This window comes from Temnothorax americanus, unplaced genomic scaffold (genome assembly GCF_048541705.1).
Source record: "Temnothorax americanus isolate GAGA-0224 unplaced genomic scaffold, ASM4854170v1 Scaffold1, whole genome shotgun sequence".
NCBI classification, from domain to species: Eukaryota; Metazoa; Arthropoda; class Insecta; order Hymenoptera; family Formicidae; genus Temnothorax; species Temnothorax americanus.
This window is the reverse complement of record NW_027509230.1, coordinates 2,344,848-2,369,632: the sequence shown is the minus strand read 5'-3', so window position 1 is coordinate 2,369,632 and position 24,785 is coordinate 2,344,848. Positions and strand designations below refer to the sequence as shown.

Genomic DNA, 24,785 nt, shown 5'->3' with positions numbered 1-24,785 from the left:
AGTACGAAGAAAAAACGGCATTCAATTTTTCAAGATATTTGTCATAAAGAGCTCAACTTTTGGTGTTAATTCGACTTCAAAAGATTAAACATCAGGAAAGAGATTGCAAGACACTCACCGAGCACGACCAGTTTCACCGGTTTGCCGAAAAGGATCTTCCCCCGGTCGTCCTCCAGCGTGCAGCTCCACACACCGTCGTCCTCTAATCTAACGTTATCTATGTGCAATTGCGCGGTTGTCGAGTCGCCGATGTACCGGTGCCCGGTTCCGCTCATCTCCGTTCTCGTGTCTATCGTGATCATATCCACCGGACTACCCTCGTGCAGCCATGTCGCCGGTCGTATTCTGTAACTTCTGACAAGGGGCGCAGCGTCCGCATTATTAGTTCACCTAACAAACTTCGTTACGCCCGATCTTCGGGCGACGAAGGGACTTCAGCCGTATACTCGCGTTACTATCACAGAGAGCGACTTTGTTTCAGTAAAGGGAATAATTTGACCGTGACGTATTCAACGCGAAAGTTATCGTTGTTATAAAATGAACCGGATATTAATATATGCGTTAATATAATGAGGGAACATTATTATACGGACATGTGCGGAGAAAAGATATGATTACTTTAGTTAGACAAAAGAAGAAAATGGAGATTATCGATCATCATGTTACGCGGTTATTTGAAATTTAAACACGATATTTCCTCACTCGGACGGATATATATTTAAAATACTTCAAATATACTTCGTGCTCTCGACAATTTTAACTAAAATGTTATTTCAACAATTCATAATCGACTGGCAGATCGACTGAAAGCGGGAACGCGTGTTACCTTGCTCCTGGCAGCAATAACCTCGAGTAATTTCCTTCCAGTTCGCAGGGTAAGATGACTTTACTGTGAGGCTTCACTACGAGCTCCAGCGGCGGATTGGACGACGTGTCGGCCATGTCTGAGGATAGAGCAATGTTGGTCGTGGTGGAAGAACTGGTAGACCATGACTCCTCCTCGGGGGCCAAAAGGGCCGCGGGTTGTACCACTTCATCAGGTAAAGGTATCAACGTCGAGCCAGACGTCGTGCTCGTCGTGCTGGTAGTAGTTCGCCTGGCACGCCGACTACCCTCCTGCCTGCCTCGTAGCGCAAAAACCCCAGCCTCGTTCACGGAGCCTGCAACAACGACGCGGTATAATGGCGTCAGTCTCTCTGACGTGGTCACCGTTAAAGAAAGTTACCGTGATTTCATTTTTCGTTAGTTTTCCCTAGCGCTTTTTATAGCCCGTCGCCTTATCGCGCTTTTGTTATTATCGGTATTCTCGGCGTGTCTCGGTTTTTAAGTATTTCTGGATAAACCGTCGCGTGACCTCCCGGCAAGAAATCACGCTTCAACCACGAGTTCAATTATTATCGGTATTTACCACGTACTGCTGTAACGGCTGTAACTGTTTTACACCCGGCCACGATTGATTAACTGGACGGACAGGGAGATTAATTAGGATATAATGTACTTGTACGCCGAGAGTTATGTAATTAAATAGTTCCTGTAATTACGTAAAACCCTCGATCGATAGAGTTTACGCTTTTTTTTTTGCAATATGGATGTTCTTCAAAAATTGAATCCCGAGACAAGAAGCGCAGACACGCGTTTAAATAAACGCAATGTATTATTTTGCGCATTGTTGCATAAACACTCACAAGCAAGCACGGAGAGAGAGAGAGAGAGAGCGACGCGCTGCCCGAATTCAAAGAGCGAATAAATTGTCTAGCCGTTTGTTACGGCGAAACAACATCAGAACAGGATTAGTCGTCCGCCTTCATCACGCTTCTACGCCTCACCGGAAAGTAAATATTCTGAAGACTGAGACTTGATCGAGTTAGCGCGGTCCTGGAATTTGATAAAGCCGCGACAAGAACGTCGTTGCGAAGGGCACTTTCTATCCGGCGCGGCGCGGCGCGGCGCGACGAGCAAGCGCCGCCGTCGTTCCGCACGCTTGGCCGCCCTCGCCTAAAACTGCCTGCCTATCGAGCTTGGTCGACCGAGACTTCAACGGGGAAAACTAATTATGGTTCCGATGAGCCGCAAATAGCTACAACTACCTAACCTAACGCAACTAAGAGCTCTCTTCCCGGGACCAGCCTTCTCATCCTGCAGCCGCGAGTCCCGCAATCCCTCTGTAGCGAGCCAGTAGTTGAGGGTGACCGACAGCCCAACTTGTTTGCATGCCACAAGGCAATTCTACGGTGGCTCTTTCATTAACGTTCTCTCTTGCCTAACGGCTAAAGCACACACTCCATTCTTTTAAACCTCTGTTAGCGCTACTGTTAGCCTCTACACTTCTTTATACGAGTTTCTGTTGTGTTCTTTCGTGCAGTTTAACATCAAGTATCCTTACAATATCACAGAGAGATTTAATTTTTCCCGAGCTAAATATATGCATAAGTATTGTTTTTCAAAAATAAAGCACGCTGAAAGCGATAGCAACGAGAAATAAAAATGTATATTATATTGTATGCAATATATTAAATAAATGCGCGCGATTGATTACAGCTTTAAATTTATTTCTTCATATTATATGTGGTAAAGATATTGTAGATAATTAAATGATTCCTACTTAGTGCTAGCAATTCTGTTTCATTAATGTGCAACGTAAATATGCAAGTTAAGAAAAAAGTATTAGTATGAAGAAGAACTAAATATATCCTCCGTAAGTAATAGGACCCTGATTCTATCTTTACTAGCCGTATAAAGCCCTCGCAAAGCTGCAGATTCCGCAGAAGACGAGCTGACAACCGAAGTTCTTCTTATTTCTCGAGAACTATTAAACTGGAATACGAAGAGACAAAGCTTTACAATGAAAAAACGCGAAAGCGTTTATAGCATATTTTATTTCCGTTGCGATTAAATGATCATTGATTTGTTATCATAGTAAATGTAATTTCACGATAAAACGTTCATTGCTAAACATTAGAATGTAAGAAGAATCGAAATGCTAACTGCATTTTAATAATCGCAATCTAGCAATGACAAATTATTTCCAAAGCTTATTTTCATATATGTCACATCTACAAAGCAAGTTTAGTTCAAAATATTACCTATCATAATAATGTTATTCGACTTACGACCATACTAAATTTCATGTAATAATATTTGAATGTGTTTTTCTTAATAAATATAATACTCCGCAATACTACAATTATATCAATTGCTAGTTCTCTCATACACTCCGCTTAGTATGAAGATAGATAAATTTTTCAGAGAATTTATATAAAATCCGATTGTAAACGTACGATGAACGTTCCTCGTGCAAAAATTTAACGATTCAGGGGTGGGTGTGACGCCTCGACAATTGAAATCAAATGTTTATCATTTCCGAGGACAAGCACGAAAACGTTCGATTCGATTTTAGCTTTAGTTGCACTGGACGCAAAAGAAAATATATCGTCCTACAGTCACGTAGCGACATCCATGGTGCTGGCCAATAGCGAGTGGCCTCTGTTCATCAACGTTCCCAATAGTATACCCCGCTAGTTATACACTGCTATCGAGTGGATGTTGTTCGACGTTGATGCATGCATTATTCAAGCGGTGTATCCATTCATTATTCATGTCATGATCAATAGATGTCAACAGACCGCGATCTGTATCTGAGCACGTCGCTATGACAGAAAGTGAAAGTGGAGGCTAAGCGAAATATACGTTGACACCGCCAGACCCTCTCAAAGAAACATTGCGAGTAGGACGATGCAACGATCTTACGGCGTGTATATTTAGTCGAGAACACGATCTAGGCGATAAAGCTTTGATTAGAGAGTAGAATTGACGCGCTATAGAAAACTTGTTAGCGCAATTATATCGTTCAACACAAAATTGCACAAAATTCAACACAAAATTAAGCCATCAAATCTTACCAAGCGGAGGTTTCTTTTTCATACATGTCACGGTCAATGTCTCCTCATCCGCATCTGCCAGAATTAATAATCACCAACGATGAGGGGGTTGAGCGGAATTCATGCGATTGACGCGATTTGCGCTTTCCTGCGTGCAATGTAACAATGTTGATACATTCGCGATTAACAACAATGCGAGACAATAAAGCGGTTAAAAGAATTTGTCACCTCGTGTCGCCGGATAAACTCCTTTTCCGTTATGCGCGGGCCTTCTCTCGCGTCGAAGATGGTTAGGTTAGGTTACCACATCCGTGCTGTCAACGTACCGCCGGTGCCGCTATTCCGGCTATTCTCTCGTCGCGCATCGCGCATCAAAGGTGAAATACACGAACTCGCCATGGGAATTTCGATAATTTGGAAAGAGGAGCAGGTAAACTTCAACAGGCAACGCCTCGAATCCCCGAAGTCCGAAGTACTAGAGACTTGTCGAACGTTCCGGTTCCGGGTTCCGGATGGACCGGATGGAGGCGAGAGGCAAGCTCTGCAACTTCATGCCGCGAAATGGCGCGAAATAACGCCCGCCTCTCTCTTTCGCTGTTATCTACTTTATGTTATCACACCACTAATCTTACTCTCTCTCTCTCTCTCTCTCTCTCTCTCTCTCTCTTTCTCTCTCGGCTGAGCTCGGTCGCGCGACCGGATTCTCGACCGGAATTCTAGATGATTTTTTTCTCGAGGCGCGAATACTCTCTCGAGCGCCATTACGATCTTATCAAGGATGCATAGAAGTTTTTAGCTTACGAATTTTCTATTACATTTGTACGATAAAACGAGTGTAAAACGGTATATTATATACACAGGATGATTCTAGTAACTGGGCTAGATTATAGCTCTTTTCTAAGTCACGATAGGAAAAAATGGCAAAGGAAAATCTTTTACTGTATTTTTAATTTATTATTTTTGTTTTTTTTCAAATAACGCATCAATCCATTTGAGCTGTTGTAATTCGTTCTTTCAAATTATTTCCTAAAAAAAATTTTCCACAAATATACACCCTTTATAAATATCCGTAAGAAAAATTTCTTTCGAGATTGCCTTATTCTAATACTTTTTTCATAGAATAATGAGAGGAATCAATTTACGATAAAAAAATATATTCCATTTCAAAAGAAGTTGTAGTTGCATTTTGCTAGTGCATCGGCGCATTATTAATCACACAATGATAGATGATACTAAACAGTGAAAGATTTTCCTCTACCATTCTTTTCTCTCTTGACTTAGAAAACAATTATATATATACAAATATATACGTAAATATACATAAATATATATATATATATATATATATATTTATATATAGAGAGATGTATAAAACTCAGTTCAGTTATTAGATTCACCCTGTATACATACACATGCATATTTTTTTTTTTTTAATACAATATAGGTAAACTCGTGGACAGGAAGGTTGTCCGACTTATACACCCGTATTCATACTATGAATACGGCTCAAAGTCGGACAACCTTTCGGACAACCTTTCTGTCCGCGACCATATACGATACGTAATATGATAGTCGCAATTCGATATTCAATTTATAATATTCGATTCTTCAACAATTTTTGTTGTGAAAGGTATAACTGAGAAATGATTGATCACAAATTAATCCAACGGATACTCGCGCAATGTTGTAATTAGGTCAAAAGGGGATTCCTATCGTGCGTTTCGCTACGATATTGGAATGGAAGCGGAACGAAAATTAATCCGAACATGATCAAAGCGCGTATAATCGGAGCTCCGTGGCTCTGCAGCGACGAATAAAATACGAAGCGTATTTGTGAGCGAGAAAGAAAGAGGAGTAAGTACGGGATTCATGATATTTTATTACCGCGCATCGTCTTTCGCTACGTCGTGGTAATGCACACGTCACACACTCTATGTTTGTCCGATTATAGCCACCTGTCTTGCGTTGCCCGGGGATAGCCGGTCCCAGAACGTATCAACGAAACCCGTGTCTCATCCCGCCGTATTCAGATCCAAAAGGAACGAGCGTCGAGCGCCAAGGACGTCCGTCGTTCACTGATGAAAAAGTTTCGAGGGTCTTCAGAGGTTTTCGCATGTCGCCGCGGACACGAAGGGCAGTCGTATCACATACAGAGGAGAGATCAGATCGTCGCGAATGGTAGAAATGGGAATGGGTTTTACGTACGTCTACGCTCCGTTGGTAGACGGCGTAGACGCTAAGATGTGACCTTGCTGTGTAGGTATACAAAGTGGCAAAGATCACAGGCCGTATCCCTGGAACACGTATAGAGACGAAACGCGAGCGGGAGAGAAATAGAGCAAGCAAACGCGCGAGGCAAACGGAAGGATTCGGTATTGCCGGGTGTATATCGCCAAGGGAATCTATCTTTCGCGTGGAATTCGCAGCACGATCATCTCTGACGGTAAATGGGGAGTGATTCTCGATCGTGAGGCTCGCGCGCTTCTGCCCCACCGCGTATCTCCGCTCAGCTCCGTATCTCTCCCTGCCTTCGATTCTCGCCGATCCCTCTTCACCCTTTATCCCCATTCACGGTGTCATCGGCTAAGCTCTCGTAATACTCTCTCGGCGTGGTGGCAGTTACGCAGGCTGATTGTCCTTCCGATCCGCGTGTACTAATTCCGATGGCCGCAATGCCCGCCTCAATTTGGATTGACAAGACCAACTTTTAGATGAACGTTAGGCAAGTCTCTTAAACACACCAGATACAATTAACCAGTATTTGAAGAAGTAACGGTAATTTTACACGGATTTAGTCGCTGATCACGTAACATCCTCTCAATTCAGAAACCCCAAACTTATGTGCCGTTAAATGCTACTATCTTATTAGCCCCGTTACAAAACTGCACGCAGTTGCAATAATTTGCGATAAGACTCGAGTCATTTATCAGTTTTTGTTCTAAGCCGCAGTACTATCGACCATCGTACGAAAAAAAAGGAGAAGAGCTTCGTTAAAGCGAATCCAGCAAAGAGCGACCGTCGACAAAGCGAGAAAAACAAGAGGCAACTCTTCTTGCACGTAAAGGACCGCCTCTCACGTGTTGAGCCAGGTGCAGGTAACTAGAAATCGTTACGATCGATACGACGATAACGGTAACCATCGGCGACCGTAAACATTCCCGAGGCACTTGGGAATCCATTTGTTTTTAAGCACCGTCGATATGTTATAAACTGCGCAGTGCGCGCTCCCTCCTCTCTCTTATGCCGCGCCGCACCGCGCACCCTCGGCGACTTTTGTTTTTATTGTATTATCCCGTAGCGACTAATGCAATTCCGTTTATTCGCGATCGCAAACAGCGCGCGAACGTAATTGCATTGTTGCTAGTTAAGCCCTTCATATCCCGCGGGGTAAATAACCGTCGCGTTTCGAGAAGCGATAATGCTGATGAAGATGTCGCGTGGTCTTACGAAAGTCGATACAAGACCTTCCTTGTGAAGCTCGGCAAAACTGCATCGGCCATCCGGCGTCAAAAGCGAGGAAATTCATGCAAACGACTCACAGCCACAGAAATTACTTCTCGGTAACGAAATCCGCGCAATCTTTTATTTATGGTACGTTTTACAATTACAACGACTATACACGACTAAAGCAGTTCAAATTATTCGCATAATTTAAGTTATATAAATTATACAATTTAAGTTATATAACTCGCGATCTTTAGTACATAAAACTTATATGATGAGAACAAACGCTTTCTGAAATACGTAAAAAAAAATTATGTCCTAAAAAGAGAGAGAGAGAGAGAGAGAGAGAATTCTTTTTTAAACTTGCAAAAAGAAAAAAACATGGACGCCGAGTGCAATTGTATTTTTTTTTTGTACGAGAAGTAACACATTGTTTGCAGCGCTCCTTGCATTTCCGTGTTTTCCCTGCCGCGTGTCCGTGTTTGCTTCCTCAGTAAATATCCCGCATTTTCTCTGTTGAGCGCAGATGTCAGGCGTGCATAAACCTCATAAAAATCTGAAATTATAAAGTCGAGGCCGGCATCTCCCGTTGATATCTGCCTTATGATATCTGCCTGCTGTGTTGCAGGCAGAGCGACCGCCGCCGCAGTCGCACATATCCAAAAAGAAGAAATCCAGTAGTATATATTTATTTTACACGGAAACAGCGAGGAAAAGAGTTTACGTCTTATGGTCACCGACGACTTGCGTGCACCAAATAATTTTAATCTTTCTCAAGCGACAGTAAATTTAAATTCTAATTTAACCTACGAAATAAAATATGTTGCTTTGTTAAATTCTGCACGGATGACGTATATCGTGGGAACGAGTTTGTGAGAAAGCACGGTATATGTGATAAAACTAATTATCCATCAAATCACTACCGAAAATAATCGATTATTCTCGATAATACGAGCAATCTTGGGCAAACGGATTTATTTGTCGATCGCACAGGAATATATAATCGATAAGCTGCTTGAGGGATAAAGCTCTTCCGCGGGATGAGCTCTTGCGCGATTATTCGCCGCAGCGACGCTCAAGTCCTGCTCGATATGGCTAAATTAGCGACTATCGCGCAGATAGTCGTCGGCGCGCCCGACCGCCGATCGGGCTCCATTAACGGGCACAGCTGTCCGTCTACGTAACGGATCCGTCGGGATTCTAATCTGACCGCAGGGCATGCCTTCTAATATAGATAGAGACTGATTAATTCCGCGGTAACGCGTCGGCCACGCGCGTTCCACGAGCCGCGCGCGATCCCGATGATTACGAGAGCGTAACGTTGTTACACACAAGGACTCACAATCAATCCGGTAACGCGATCTGTGGCACGAACACGAACGCGGACTATGTAAAGTAAATTGTAGGATACTCACGTCCGGACATCGCTTGTCCGACCGTGAAAAATGTCGAGAGAAGGACCACGTCGTCAGATCCTCTCGTATGATCGAGTGGATCTATATAACGGCGAACATCCTCGGGCAGAGGAGGGTTTCGCACTGATTGGACGGCTTCCGCTGGTAAACATTGCCGATAGCGTGACTATTCCTCCGACAGCAATATGGATATTATTCCAAGGAATCGATAGTGTCGAGGTACGAACGTCGTATTCGTATATTCAGAAGCAGACAGTCCTTTCGGACCGCGCGAGATGTGCGAGTGTACAGCAAATAATCGAGAGAGAGAGAGAGAGAGCGTTGATGTTTAATAGAAAATAATGTGAGCTAGTAAAAATAAAAACTCGATTAATTTTCGCGCATAAATATTTTGAATTAATTTAAGAGGTTAAAAATACATTTTTTCACAAACTACCATAAAGAGTTTCAACAAAATAATCGAGAAGAAATTTGTCAAGATTTCATCAAGTATTTAATAATCTTAGTGTTTCCGATTTGGATATGCAAGAGTATCGTGGACAATTATAAGAACAGTGCAAATTAGAAATTTGCACTTGGCTTCCTCATAGAGGAAGTGATGTCTTAAGATCACGTCAACTCTGATGTGTGTATGTGCCAAATTTACCGAAATTTCTATAACTCTAGAACTAATTAACCAAATCTTAACGAATTGTATATGAAATAGGGGTAGAATTTTCCGGGGAGTACTATAGAGTGTATAGTTTTTTGTTACCGATTTTCTGGAAACCGTTTTTTTTTATTTGTCTAATTCTTGAGTAAAAAAATTTGACGAAGCTTATTAGCAATTTTTATTAATTCTATATAATCTTCAGTTTTTTCTACCCCTATATCATATATAATTCGTTAAGATTTGGTTGATTAGTTCTGGAGTTATAGAAATTTCGGTAAATTTGGCACATACATACACACATACACACACACATACCGACATTTTTTTAAAATAGCGATTTTTCAACGTTTTAGAACATTCTGAACACATTGGCAAAAGCAACTAAAAAAAAATTTGTTTTACGAAAACAAAGCTTCCTCTATTGAGGAAGCAATAAAACGATAATTATTATACGTATTATATGAATTATATACGTAACGATAAAAATATATACAACTACGCAATATGTTATATACAAGCGTGGTACATAGCATATCCCCTGCAATCAGAGAGCAATAAACAATCGCTGTTGAAAGCGCTAAGGCTATTATTCGCCGAGTTTTTAACGACGGATATATCTTTCGAGTGTCAAGCTGGAGCCATCAGGAAAGGTCCATTCTGGCAGCGGGCCACGTTATAGATCCAGAAGAAATCTCCGCAGTGAGCAAATCGCTTGGAACGCGCGCGCGTAGGCCCGGTGTTCGAGAGATACCAAGTGATTGATTCACTTGCCAAGCAAAGCTTACGGTTTCCGCGAGTTTTCTGAAGCCCGGCCAAGGGTGCGGCGACGCGAACTTTCGCGTCGAATGCGCGCGTAAGTCCGAGCAGTGCCAGATCGGAAGTCAATCCCCCGCGGTGTCCAAAGCTTTCCGAGAAAAGGGAGGAACCGAATACAATCTTCGCGCTCGCGCTCGCGTTTGCGAGCTGGCTAGCTAGCTAGCTAAGCGCCCCACGAACACTTCCACTTAATTGTTATCGTTACGTTCGATCGTTTTGCATAATCGGTGCGCGGGTTTCCGACCACCCATGCCAAGTGCGGGAATGCGATTTAGCGAACTGAGGAAGGTACAATTGCCGAGCGGACGCAAGTTTCTCGTCATAAATTACGGCCGCGAAAGGGAGAGACTCCGGGATCGATCCTGCTGGCTGCGCGATTTTTGAACTTCAGATTATTGAATGATAAAACAGAGCTACACAATGGTGGAACCGAAATGTCAATATGCTGCTCCAATTTCTTTCTTTAAAACTCCTTGTAACAATATTGAGAATACCTTGGTGAGTTTCTAGATATATATATATACGTTGAAACTATTAAATACATGTTGAGCGTGCTTTTTTAAATTTTGATCCAAATTGTAATCTGAGAAAATATATCGGCTTAAATTTAGCTTCAGAAAATACAGCTGCAATTGATAAATGTGACTTAAAGGAGCACGGATTTCGCGGCGACGGGTTCCTTTTGTTCTATTCTAGGGTAGTGCATGTGTAACTAATAGATTCCCTTTCCGATACGACCCTTCTGGGATCTGATGCACGTAAGAAAGGCATGCCAACCTCTCGCTTGGTCAGCACCAGCCATCGGAAGCCATTTTATTTATTTACGAGCGGTAGCGGATACTTTCGGGTCTAGTTGCAAGTTTCCGATAGCAGTGAAAGATTAATTAAAGCGCAAGCCACCGTGTAATGTGGGAGAGCATTGCTTTCCACTTAAGATTACATCGCGGGCACGCTTCTGGCTGCAGTTTACCCGTACCGGACGGAAATTTCGCCAGCTGGTGTTTAATAACGGACACTCTCTCTGGCTGTTACCGTCAATTGCGGCGCATAAATAAGCGCCGCGCTTAATTTCGCCGCTATCGGTTAGACGGTCGTCGGGATGCGAAGAAAGCGTCTTCGGTCTTCGTTAGTCGCAATTTCGCGAGCGGACGAACTCGGGGCTTAAGATCAACGCCGAGCGTCATTATTCTCTCTTTCACGAAAGCCCGTTGATCTCCGGGGTAGAAAGGGGAAGGGCGAGAGGGGAAAGAGGAACTTGTCGTGTGTCTGCGCGATCCCGCTAAATCACCGATGCCACGAGTGACTGACGTTATTAATGAGGTACCGATGCGGTGGCCTGCGCGGGGACCGTGTTTCGTATTCCCGTTCGAGCGCTCATCGTTCGTCGTTTAGTGGTAATTGTTATCGCACCGACACTCGATTTTCCATGTGACACGAAAATCGATATCTGCGTTATTTGCCAAACTAGATCAGTAGATAATTAAGAAGAAAATAATTAACTAAAGAGTTGGCAAAAAGTCGACATTTTTTTAAACATTTATATATATTACTTTTTATGTATTTTGGTTTATTACATTATTTTGCGTTTTCTAGAGAGTAGAATTTGTTATTTTACGTTCTACTAAAATCCGACAACTTGACGACAGGGCATCAGAACATGTTTGTTGACCCGTTTAAAAAAAATTCGCAATTGGCTTTTCCGACGTCGTTGAATGGTGGACATAAAGACATTGTCTCTCCTCGCGGGCGGGGAGATTTTCCCTGAAAACGTTTCACGAATTTACGGATATCTAGTCGGACCTTAAAGAAATGCAGAGGGTACATAAAAAACGACGCGTTTCTCTCCCAACAGAGATACTTTTATCGCTTACACATTTAGCGTCGCAGAGGGAATTGCACCGGCGGTGAACGACTCGCCGCGTCGCGTCGCGGCGAAGAAAAAGCGAGGAGTAGCGCCCGCGTTAGGACGGAAGGGAGGTAAAAGGATGGGCGTCGGGCGTAACGCGGATGGGTAATACGGCCGCGCACGTCGTAAACTGGCGAAATAAAAAATTTTGTACATCCGTCGATCAACACTTTTAAGAATACTCGCTAAGGTCAACGCTCGCCGTTAATTCGTTATGCAATACAGAAGAAATCACATAGTTTTTTGCTGCATGCTGATATATTTGCGAGAACGTTATTGCTCCGTTATCGCTTAGACCATTGCACCTTTTAACGATATCTAAACGATGAGACTCTAAGAATATTTGTTGAAGTCTAGGATTAGGATCGGCGCGAAAATAGCCGACGCTTACAATTAGTTCAAATCAATACTTTATATTATCCGAAAATATTGAAAGATACTGAGTCTTTAGAGCCGAAAGCATGACATTTTAATAATGGATGGCGGACTGTTTGGATCTGTGTTACTAAAGTTTTTCATAGCTGTGTTAATCGCAAAGGGAAACATCAACGCGGTGTACTTACGTCCAAATATTTTGCAAAGAATGTAGATACTCTTCTGAAACCTTAATTGTCTATCGCTACGAGTATAATTTTTTGAGATTATCGAAAACAAACTAGAAATACGTTGTTATCATGGGTTTTGCTTTTGATTTTTCGTATGGTATAACAGATAAATTGAAGCTTTCAACAGAAGTATAAAATGTAAAAATATAAAATTTTTAAACACAAAAGCTCATGTATCTATTTGAATTGCATTGACTTTTGACAACATTTCTTTACAGTTCCGGAAAATGTTAAGACTGTGACGGTCAGAATCGAATATTTGACTTTACTATATTGCCATTAGAGAGAGAGAATTTCTAGCATAAATAATACATTACGCCAGCGGTCGCCGGAAGTTGCAACGCGCGCGTCAGTTTACCCGTGCAAACGCGGGCAACTGTTCCTGCGCTCGAAAACGTCGATAGAGCGATGCACACGGAAATGAGGCCTCCACCGCGAACGAGGCATTTCTGACGGTGTCTTCCGCTTCTCTGACATTGTGCTGCGCCGCAGCATTCGACGTTGAGCCTCGCAATACGAAACACTTTGCGGAACGTTTAAACAAGTCGTGAACGACGAGGTTTCCGGCGTGCAGCGTTTATAAAGTTCGGCCGATGAGAGCGCGATGTCAAGGGACGGGGGGGGGGAAACTATTAATAGATATCTCGTCGTCGTCCACGGAGGGGCGGGGGGAGGGAAACTTCTGTCGTGTCTTTCCGGACGAAAGGATTCGAGGAGTTCGAATCGCAAATTGGAGAGCAGTATCACCATCACCACCGTTACGTTGCCCGTTGTTCGAGTCCGTTGCGCAAGCCCCGTGCGCGAGATCTTCGTCGCAGATCCTACGAGACGAAAGCGCCAGGAAATAACGAGGCGAAGTGTCGCGAGAACACGTTGTTACGGGTGTAATGGAACCAAGCCAAGTCCCGTCCGATAGTTACTCTTCGAAGAAAAGCTTGTCCCCGATGAAACGGACGACGTATAGCTGCCCCGAGTCGGGCGACACCAGCTGAACTGTGCAGGGTTCTATCGTCGCGCTTTTCCGTATAACAAACGGCATCATTTACCGATATGCGGCATTCGAAGTATATCTAAAAACTCTCTACACTTATTTTCAGCTATATACATATATTTAAAAAAATTAAGAAACAAAAATCGTTATATTCGTTAATAATTTCTTTTCTAGTCTTCTATGAGTGGTTGAATAGTAGAAAGAATGCTAGTAATCTTTTAATGTTTAAAATCTCTGAAAATATCACACAATAACAAGTTGATATGATATCGTATATTTCAAGTAACGTATACAAAAGCATATCTTTCATTAATCATTATCAAGTTATTTTTTTTGTCGTCCCTTATAAATCATGCAATATGTTTTAATATGTTGATAGATGTCGATAAAACTTACTTTAAAATACCGTTGCGGGTAAGTTGACTGTTCTTCCTGAATTCACAAATCGTTGTAAAAACGCAATGACATTCCGCATTGGGGTTTCTTGGAAACATTTCGAATGTAAACTTAAAGAAGTTATCAGCGACCGAAAGATCGAAGGAAGAGTCAAGTAGAGAAGAGAAAGCAGAAAAGGAAGAGATCCAAGGAGGAATCACGATTTCGCATAAGAACTGTGCATTGTGATTTTAGAAGCAAGAGCCAATCTCATCTAATTAGGAGGTTCTTTTAAAAGTTTAAAAAAATATGATGGCTTAACATATAGGCCATATAGGCCATAGGGAAATTTAAACTATAATATGTCCATTATAAACTATAATATGAAGTTTAAATGCTTTATTTTATACGAGTAATTTCCTTGAAGGTGCTTTAGCTGCAATACTTACGTTATTTTACGGTATGACGCTTAAACACGTTTTACTTGCGACACACACTTGTGGATAACGCTATTAAGCGAGTTATTAAAAAGCTGAATATGATATCAAAGTTAAAGCGGTGTTAACCAGCAGTTTGCTGGCGCCGTGACATAAGGCTCTTCGTTACTGAAGTAAAATTCATTTACGGCACGACTTTAGTTAACGTGCGTGAAAGGTGTCAAAAATGTGTAGTCCGCGCTTTCTCGGCTTATATCCTTCAGTTAAATTTGCTGCTATACCGAATGCAAATTCAAAGATGCAAATTTCAATGTAAATGAAAGTTATCTTCGAACTGCCTGAAATAACAACGAAGTTTCAATAAAAATGTTATAAAGGAAGATAAAGATTGGAGGAAATACCGTGCCATTGCACAGAAGAAAAACGGATGTGCAAACGAAATCTTTTCAGACGACGTTCTTACATTTCGTATTCTTTCTATGTTCACTTCTATGCTGATTCAAATACCTTGAAATCTACATAGTCGCAGCACAATGTCCATCAAACATAGTCTGCACGACTCAATCCACTTCATATATTTATTATGCATTATTATATATATTAACATTATTGACAAAACTTTTTATAATGCTAATATGTTGTTTAAAATTTTGTTAAATAACGCAGAAAATTATATCGTAAAGTTATGTCATAACGGAGGACAATTTTTGTTGTTATTTGCGACTGTTAAAGATAGAAATCAGTTTAGCGATTTTCGTTTAGATAACTTTAGCGTATTTTTATAAGGATAACTATCTACAATGCAAATTCGCAAAGATTACCTTCAATAAGTTAGTTGAAAGTAGATTAACTGATAACAAAAGGAGAATACGATAATGTAAGAAGAAATGGAGGTATGAGCAAAGATCGGATTGGCGATTGCAATCAATTAGAGGAAGAAAATCGATGAATGCCGCAAACTTTCTTGCAGATATCGTTGGCCAAGAGTTTTTACAATTAACCCGTCTCCGGAACTTCAATTGATTGGATAAAAATAAAGAAACGACATATATACAATACATCGTAAGATATATACATAATAATAAAATAAAGTCGGAAGCCAACTTTCTCGAATTCTTTAAGCACGCATCGCTGACTTCCGCTTTCGAGAGCCTTACTTTTCTTTTCACGATACGGAGAATTGTTATAATAAGAAAATGGTGCTTTTCAGTAGAATAAAAGCAAGGAAAAATAAAATCATAGATTGCATGTTAATTCGACACTGAAGGAATAATGCTATGCTTCACATCATTATAATTAGCATTTTGACACAGAATGTATTTTCTTTTTTTTTTTTTAGTTAATTATTATTTTGTATTCGTCATAATTGTAGGGACCAATTTGCAACTTTTTTTGTATTAAATAAAAATAAATATAAAATAGCGGTTATATATCAATGCTTATTTCTTTTTAAAGTTTAGAATAAAATCGCATACGATATACAAATTTCATCCATATTTCGGTAATGATTGTCGTTCGACGCAATATACAGATTCGGAATATGTTACAAAAAATTGTTCGATCAAAGTATATCTTGCAGAAAAATGAAAATCTGTTTTTTATCAACTCCTCTGCAGCTTTCGCTTTGATAACTTTCTTCTCTCATATTTAACGTACTGTATTAGGAAAAATGAAAAGTTTTCTGCGAGAAAAGGCGAGAAAAGAAGTTTTAAAAGCGCCTTTCGGCTACGATCTATAAAATCGTCATTCACACGACGTCGGTCTAGACCCGAGAGAATCGTCGAAAAGCAATGAGAGCGCGCGAGTCGCGCGACGTACTTACCTTTTCTTCTCTCGACGACGGCCGACACCCCTATTCGCGGCTCTCGCGGTGACTAAAGAGCGCATTCCCGTGTCCCTGCGGAGCCGCTTATAAGTTCCTCCCGCGACGTCGCGCATCGTAAATAAATACCCGCGGCGAAGTAGGTCACCGCGCAGAAAGGTCGGCGACGACGTGTGCCGGCGAATCACAAATCTGCTCCCGACGAGCGCGAATGCGATTAAACTCCGTGGAAAGTATATATCGCGCGCGCGCGCGGGGGCCGACAGAAGTTTCACGGTAAAGCGAGCCGTTCCTTCCAACCCTCGTCGCTTTTCCGGCCGCCGACCGCATCATCTCCCTGTGGTTCACGGCCTTTCCTTCTTCGCCCCGCGGCGCCGACGCCGACGCCGACGCCGACACCGACACCGTTTGCCTTGTCGCTCCATCTCCCTCTCGCAACGCGGTCCTAGGTCCTATTGTTCGTGCAATTTTCACGCTTCAAAGGCGACGGATCCTTTCGTGTGACGACCGTTCGCCAAGTTCGACAAACTTCAGTAGCTTCTGCCTAAATGGCACCGTGCCGATGCTACCGCAGCCGGTATACGTCACGATGGAACGATAATCTATACAAGTCCGATGAAAAAACATCAAACCACAAGCGTTTATGGTGTAATTTTAATTTATCGCAAGTATTGTTTACAAATTTTTCATAATATATCTTAGAATGTAAAGTATGCGTATATACAAAACTTAAATTTCCTTTCAAGACATTACTTTAGAGAAAATTTCATGGTAATTCAGGGTATATATAGGTAAATTGCGTTTATCTTTATATTATCAGAAGGCAATAATAAATTTTACTTAACTTCCAATCACATATAACAAGTCCTATTATATCAGATTCGTTATATGCTCGAAAAATATAGCACACACAACGTATATTTTATATGTCTCGCACAAGCAGCTCCATCAATGCGGAACCCTTTTCTCTGAACAAACGCAGTTCGCGAGGATAAAGAGGGTCGCGGGATAAGAGAGAAACCCTTTAAAAAAGTTTTGGGGCTCAATAGCTTTCATCTGGCTGGATTGAACGCATCTTTCGCCATCCGACCATTTTCCCATTCGAGAATAGAGCAACCGCGTGGCGCGTTAGTTTTCCGACGCGGCACACAGTTTCACCTTTCCCATTCTTTGCAAATAATCCCGGATCCCGCCGGGCACACCTTGCCTATTTTGAGCGCTGACAAAGAGGTGATGGAAAATCCTGAACATAACGTAATAGATCCGGTAGAATATATAGAGATATAATCCTTTCCCTTTTTTCCCGTCAGCGGTATCTCGTATAATGATCCCGGGTCTGCGGCGAACGCCTTGAAAGACAGTGAAGAATCACTAGTATACCTATACCAGGTACTAGTTCGGCACATATACACGGAGATCAATACTCGTGTAAAGATTCTGAAACGCGGCACTTTTCGAGTTTGACGAAAAATGGCTCATTCATTCCGTGTGTAAGCGTTTCACGCGATATTTACACGTGAGGAAAGATATATTACATGATATACATATATTTAGCTAATCCCAATGATTTGAAGTCTGTAATACATTGCAATGGTACACATTGTTCGTAAGAAACAAAAGATTGTACATACTGATATCGGCAAAATCAATCTAAAATGATATATTTTGGCAGTGCTTAGCTGCGCTCTACATTGACGTTTCCTAGATTTTAGTATTGCGTTTGTCAATTTTATACTGACATACGTATGTACAATCGACATTGATTTATTTGAAATACGTCACATTCGCGTGCAAGTCCATTCGATTTTTCGAATGACGTTACATAAAATGTGCTTTTACATGTGAATCGGTCATCGTGTGAACAATGGTCACCGCGGATAGCTTTTAACGCCGTATAAGAATATCCGGGCACGTCAAGTGCTCTTTCCATCTCCCTGGTGGGCGATATTTGAAAAATACGATCGCATGCAGATCATTAAGCATGCCGCAACACGTGGGGATACGCGTGTGTGCATAGGCTGCGCGCCACCAAAGATTTATGCGATCGCGCAGAGATTGATTTATATGCTGTCGAAAGGGCTCAGCCGCACGCGAGCAAATAAACGCCCTGACGCGATGTCGACGGCGGAATGGCGGAAACGCGAAAATAACATCCGCGATTAACGACGTAATAGACTGCAGAATGCTGCATTTCCACCTGAAATCATTCGCCGCCGGGGTTTATAATGCGTGCGTGCTCGCGCGCACATATATGCATCGTTAAATTAGACGTTATTTATTGGCCGTTCGCATAAAACGCGCGGCTGACAATGAGAGAGAGAGAAAAAATAACCGAGCGCGTAAATACTCGGGGATCGGGGGGCGAGATTTGGTTAACAAATATCGCTGTATAATGCCTATAATATATTTATACCGCGCGGATTATCGGCGCGCTGTCCGATTACTATTCATAGCGACGAATATATTTTAACCGGCACGCGTAACGGGAGAGCAGGTCGGATGATACACCGCGTTAGAGACGCTGCATCAAAATCCAATTGAACGAGACGAATAGAAAATAACGAGGATGAAAAGAGAAGGGGCGAAAAAAAAGCCGAGCATAAATGAGCGCTGTGGGGAGCCCTCCGCCTATATGCCTTCGTTTAACGCGGACGCGTCATTTAAATCGCGCAAAATCAGCTGTTTGAAGCGCGCATGAATATTTCATCGGCAATTTCTACTTCGCGGCGAGGAAAAACAGGATTTTCTGGGGCGTGATTAATCAGGGCTCCGGGTTCCCGATAACGGTAATGCCTCGGTGATTTACCGTTCGGGGGGGAATTATAGAAAACGATATCGCGCGGCGCGTGGCGCGCAGCGCGGCGCGGCCGACAGCAGAGCGGGTGCACTCTCTTCGAAAATTATGGGTATTGAAAAATGTATCGGTGAGACGCGGTGCTACGGTGACGTTCAGCCCTCGGTCTCGTTACGCCCGACGATTCCCATCGATCGCGCTTAATTTCTTTATTTCGTACAACGACGTAACGATTAATGCGCGCGGATTTATCGCTCTCCGTGCAATTTCGCGACGTAATTTCTTCATATACGCGCGATCGCTCGTTACCATTTCCTCCACTCTTTCGCTGCACGTTCCGGCACGTCCGCATCGCCGCGGAATTACGATCGCTGTCGGGGTGCGATTTGGATCGAAAATGGCATATCGAAACGACGCGACGGCATGATAAATAGAATCGGGATTGGTTTGATGAGTAAAATCTTTGATTTCCACTCCGGTTATATCCGGACCCGTGCGTCCGAATCATCGGGTAAAATTGCGCCCGGCGCTGTAATTTTCCGCACGTATATCTGCATAACTCTGAAAAGTTCTGCCCATATTTTCAATATAATGCCAAAATGTGTCAATGAGTTTCTCCGCGCTGGTACAATTATATCTTGACGTTGCCATTATTTCATCGCTACGAATGGAATTCGCTCCATTTTCAATCCTGCGTTCCTATCAAATTCCTCTCCTCGCTTTTGTCGAATTTCTACATTCATTACGATGCTTTAGCGCTAGCGTTTAATAATTTCAATTTCTTTTTTATGTAAAAACTGCTCGCCTCTACAAATATACGGATAACAAAAGTGATATAAAAAATACATGTAATGTCAACAATGACGAGAGATATATGAGGAATAATATACTCTGCATTATTCCTAATTCAAAAAGCTCTAATGCAGCATCTAAATCGAAGAAAGGAAGCGCAGCCGAGAGGGAAAAAAACGTAAATTACAACATCGAACATCATGAATATTCGTTCGTTGATAAGGTAACGAAGTAAGAAGTAATTAACGCATGCAAATTTATTAAGGAAAATGGCGAAGCGCCAATTTCAGCCCCGCGCGGACGCATCTGCGATTTTTCCGTGCGTCCGCCGATTACCGCGACCGTACCCGCTCCCACGCTCGGTATCAACTAAAATGAATGACACGGAACACGGAGTGCCACGGGAACGCGAACGATATTTAGCGTTTTCCGATACTCGTGGCTCGATTCACCCGTCGGACTCGACCAGCGCGCAGCGGCGCGCGGCGCTGTTATTACTACGCGCGAACGTCGCGTCGGTGCAGCGTGCGTAGCTTTTGTTTCTCCTTTGAAAATTATTTCGATTTTTGTTGGTCGCGGAGAGAAACGGGAGGGGGAGGGGGGGGATTGTACGGGGTCACCTCGCTCTTCCTCTTGCCCGGCGAAGTTTATTATTGTTGGCGTAAATGAGCGTACGTTTTCTCATTCGAGGTGCACGCGCTCGTATATCTCGCTTTAACGCGCGCAACAGCAATTTGCTTATGTAAATTTGATACGGCCGTTATCAATTCACAGAGAAAATAATGTTTCTGCCGTGGTTTCCAAAGCAAGAGATCTTGCTTCTTTTGAGTAATGGATAAATTGCTACAGATAAATAGAGTTTTGAAAATCGGTGCGGTGTATGTGTGACAATTGTACGTGAAAGATAGAAAAGTTGGCTGTAATTATTAATTTTACAGAATATATGATCTTCATTGCACAAACATCAGTAATATTACAGTAAATATCGTAGTAATTTTTTTACAATTAATTATTTTCATATAAAAATGAAAAATACCGTATTTTTTACTCATACATGGCCTGAATTATATCCTGTAACTTTATTATCTCTCTTCCGGTCAGAATATACTTATCTATATGTCTTAATTACCTTTTATAAAATTAATTAAATTTGATGGTTATCAAAGCAAAGATTTATAAGATGTTCGCACCAACGCACAACGAACATATATATATTCTCGCTTTATTTGCGCTTAATTAACGAGAATGCGCAACTGGCTCCATCGAACGGGATGCGGTATCTTGCGGCATACGCTCACCATTTTAAGGGTGTGTTCTGCAACGGGCGTATTGTTATTCCTAGCAGGCGCTATCAAGCGAGATATACGAATGTCACACCCGTACACTATTTTTGGAATGGCGTAAAGGCACCGGCGTCGGTTACGTGCTCGGTAAACTGCGGAGGGCAACGGGGGCGATGCTGTGCGCGACTCGAAAACTCGTTCTTCGAGCCACTCCCGTGCGTATACTCTTAGCTCCCCGAGCTTTCTTCGGTCTTCCAGCAACTCAGCGAGCGCCTTGCTCGCGTACGTGACAAAGGTAACAAGAGGCAAATCGCTTTGTCAACGCATCTAGCACCTAAAGCGCCATAAGTCGCGCGACGTGACGCTATGCGATTCGATCCGACTCCGTCCTGCACCGATAACTTTACTTAAAGAAGGAAAGTAAACCCCTGCACGACTGAAACGCGCTTCGGCCGTTCGTTCAGGGTGTACGCTTCTGGGACTTCCAAGGTTCGTTTTCAATATTCTGATACTAACGATAACATCGAGCATTTGACACGAAGATACGTTGGGGGAACCAAATGATTGAAATGACAATTTAAACCAGGCCTGAACAACGATCATCTACATTAAATTTATTTTACGTATATACTAAAGCTACATATTTAAACGTTACAAACAATAAAGAGAACATTCGGGATTGGAGGGGCTGGCGACAAAAGATTTAACGCAGTAAAAATTTCCTATGCGTCCAGATAACAGCCCTTTCAAACGAATCCCAGCGAGAAACATCACCTATGGAACGAATCGGGCGGACGCAGACTACCTGCAGGCGAGGCAGCCAATGCGATAAAGAGCGCACCCGTTCTGTTGACAGAAAATTCAATGGCTCATATTCTCACTTCGCATTCGGCAATGAACGAAGCCCTTTGTAACAGAGCTTTTGTTTACAGTCATGTTCGCATTTACGATTCCGACACTATCGATGTAGAATCAACCGACTGCATTAACGATTGAAGCTCGCAACCGTATATGCGATATATAACGTGCTTTGTCAGATGCGCGCGCTATATTTTTCGCGCGCCGTAATAGCAAAAATTATTCACAGATTATTCACTTATACCATTCGCAGTGCGCATTTGCATTCAATATCGCATCATGTCGCACTCAATATCGAGATAAATGGAAAATATTCAGAGTGTTCGACAAATTCCTCTTGCAATATAAATGAAACGTATTAAAAAAAAAATAAATAAATAAATTAAAAGAGGGATGTGCGAAAAAAAGGGCTTGAAAGAGGCTTCGAAATTATTGTACTAATCGCGCGTCGGAAAGTTCGGGAATTGAGCTGTTCGCGGGAATTTAAAACTCGCACGCCCAGAGTAACGTGCATATACCAGTAAATCGGCCACGAACGAAAATTGACGGCCGTCACGCGCCGCAATCGTAGTCGCGTGTTAAATTGCGGGTAACGGTGACGAGAAATGGCGCCGCACTCGTGTGTAACGTCGGCTGTCCCTTTATCCGCGGGATCGATTTCAGGAAGAGCGTGTGTGTCCCGCGCGCGAGTATATAATACACGAAGACACGAATCACGGTATAATATCAAGAGCACACATATTACGGACCTCCCGCATTATTTTTAAAATATTCTGAACTGCGTCTCTTGAAGATAGTATACTAAGTTCTAAAGTAAAAAGCTGACACAGTTGTGTTTAATTTAGTTATTTTCAAAATATAAATAAAGATTAAAATATATACATTCCAATGAAGTGAACTGAAAGACTTGAGGAAGACGTAAAAATTGACGTGAATAATTTGTGTAAATTGATTTCAACTAAACCTTATTTTAATATCACATTTTAAAAATTATTTACTATGATTATTAAAAAATACTTGATATTAAAATACTGTAACAAATATAATTTTCTCTTTCATCATTTTATTGGAAATGAAACTCATATAAAATATATAACGCATAATCATGATATACTGCAATAGATCTGGAATATCACTCTTTTAAGAGGCAAAAGATAATGACACAAACATAAATTATCATCCGTTACATCATTCAGTTTTTATGTTCCTATTGATTCTTGATCATTTGACGTACGTAGAACCGGCAAGTCATCCATCGTGGTGCGACTAATGACAAAAATATGGTAAGTTGACTGTAAAATTAGAATAAACGATGTGCAGTCGAGTCATAATAGATACGGCGCAATGTAATGTATCACAGCAATTTTATCGGAAACCGATAATTGAACGGCCATCTGTAGACGACTTCGAAAACCGATACCTCGCGCATGCACGAGACAACTTTCTCCTCGGCGAGGGATGCGCTAACCGGTCATGGCTGCAATAAGCGAAAATAATAATTGCATTCTTCGGCTGCGATAAAGTTGGCCTCGGTCAAGGATATAACGCGACCTCGCTATATATTTCTGTGATAGCGCCGCGCACGAATCGCCGAGGAATTCGCTTATCACGTTGCACCACCGCGGAAGTGTTCTCCGAAAATAAATGTCACACGAGAGTCGAGTCTGTTGCACGCAGAGCTTCTTTCGCGACGCATATATAAGCCACCGGGATGCGTGCGGAACGTAGAAAAGAACGAAAAGAGAGAATATGCAACGAAATTTTCGCAAATTGTGTCGCGAATTAATCTTGCCGTTTGACGTGCCCATTTCGCAGAGATATAAATATGCTAATGAGAAATATTGAATAAAAATGCCGATAAAAAAATATGAAACTAATAATTTATTATTCAATAATTTTTTGCGTATGTCGTTAGTAACGCGATAAGTGCGTAAAGCATAAATGATTTATTTTATATATTAATTACAAAATTTTATAATCAATACTGCAGAATCCAATTAATTTCAGCAAATGTGTTCGCTTCGATTACTTATTATGAAGCATTTTAGAGGTATTTGTACAAATTTTGTTTGTGCAACACTAATAAACAAAAAAAATATATATAGACATCCACCAGTTATTATTATTCAGTATATATCATAAATCGCGCATTTGTCTCAATTACAGATTCTTTGAATCGATTTTAAAATTAATTTCTTTATAAAGGAAAGCTCATTATTATGCAGATTTAATTCTTAATTTAATTAAACATTTAAAGATAGCGAGAAATTTTAACAAATTGAATTTCGTCAGAACGTGCAGAGTTGAAAATTTTAATTACTTTTAATTACCAATCGACGCTACTTTTGTTGTACTTTCATTAATATTAAAATATATTGATGTGTCCTTCAACATATTCCAACATAATTATCGAAATATACTTATAATGTTACATGTTGAAAAGTTGCGATCGAAAATGACGGCCTCAGATGAAATTTTTGGTAAACAAACGATATCAAATTGAACTGTTGACACACCTAGCCTATCACGATATCCGGTACAGCTTCCTATAATCAGTCACGGGTCACGGGCACGTGCGCAGCGGCGATAAATCGCGCATTTTGCACACGTTACAACTGTGACCGACAGCCGGGGCGTTTTCCCGCAGCCAGGAGAAGATCGATTCGCGAGAACGGTGAACACGCCGTTGCGTTGCGCGGACGAGGTCGGCCGCAACG

General features: G+C 41.8%; 1 protein-coding gene and 1 long non-coding RNA gene across 6 annotated transcripts in view; one reads left to right on the top strand and one right to left on the bottom strand.

The window, feature by feature from the left end:
- LOC143895222 (uncharacterized) overlaps positions 1 to 996 on the top strand; it is a 231,642-nt gene extending 230,646 nt beyond the window's left edge. The window contains exon 4 of the long non-coding RNA XR_013256251.1: positions 868 to 996. This is a non-coding gene — a long non-coding RNA (uncharacterized LOC143895222). The remainder of the gene's footprint in view (positions 1 to 867) is intronic.
- The window catches only part of Tei (irregular chiasm C-roughest protein teiresias), a 326,287-nt gene that overhangs the window by 135,731 nt on the left and 165,771 nt on the right, over positions 1 to 24,785 (bottom strand). For 3 of the 5 annotated variants that reach the window (XM_077400367.1, XM_077400356.1, XM_077400338.1), the window contains 2 exons: positions 827 to 1,160; positions 119 to 354 (listed from right to left, as the gene is read on the bottom strand). In XM_077400367.1, coding sequence (XP_077256493.1) covers positions 119 to 354; positions 827 to 942 — 352 coding nt within the window. In that variant the 5' untranslated portion in view covers positions 943 to 1,160. Of the gene's footprint in view, positions 1 to 118; positions 355 to 826; positions 1,161 to 3,899; positions 4,027 to 4,106; positions 4,316 to 24,785 lie in introns of those variants that run through there. The other 2 variants (XM_077400362.1, XM_077400346.1) reach the window with 2 other exon arrangements.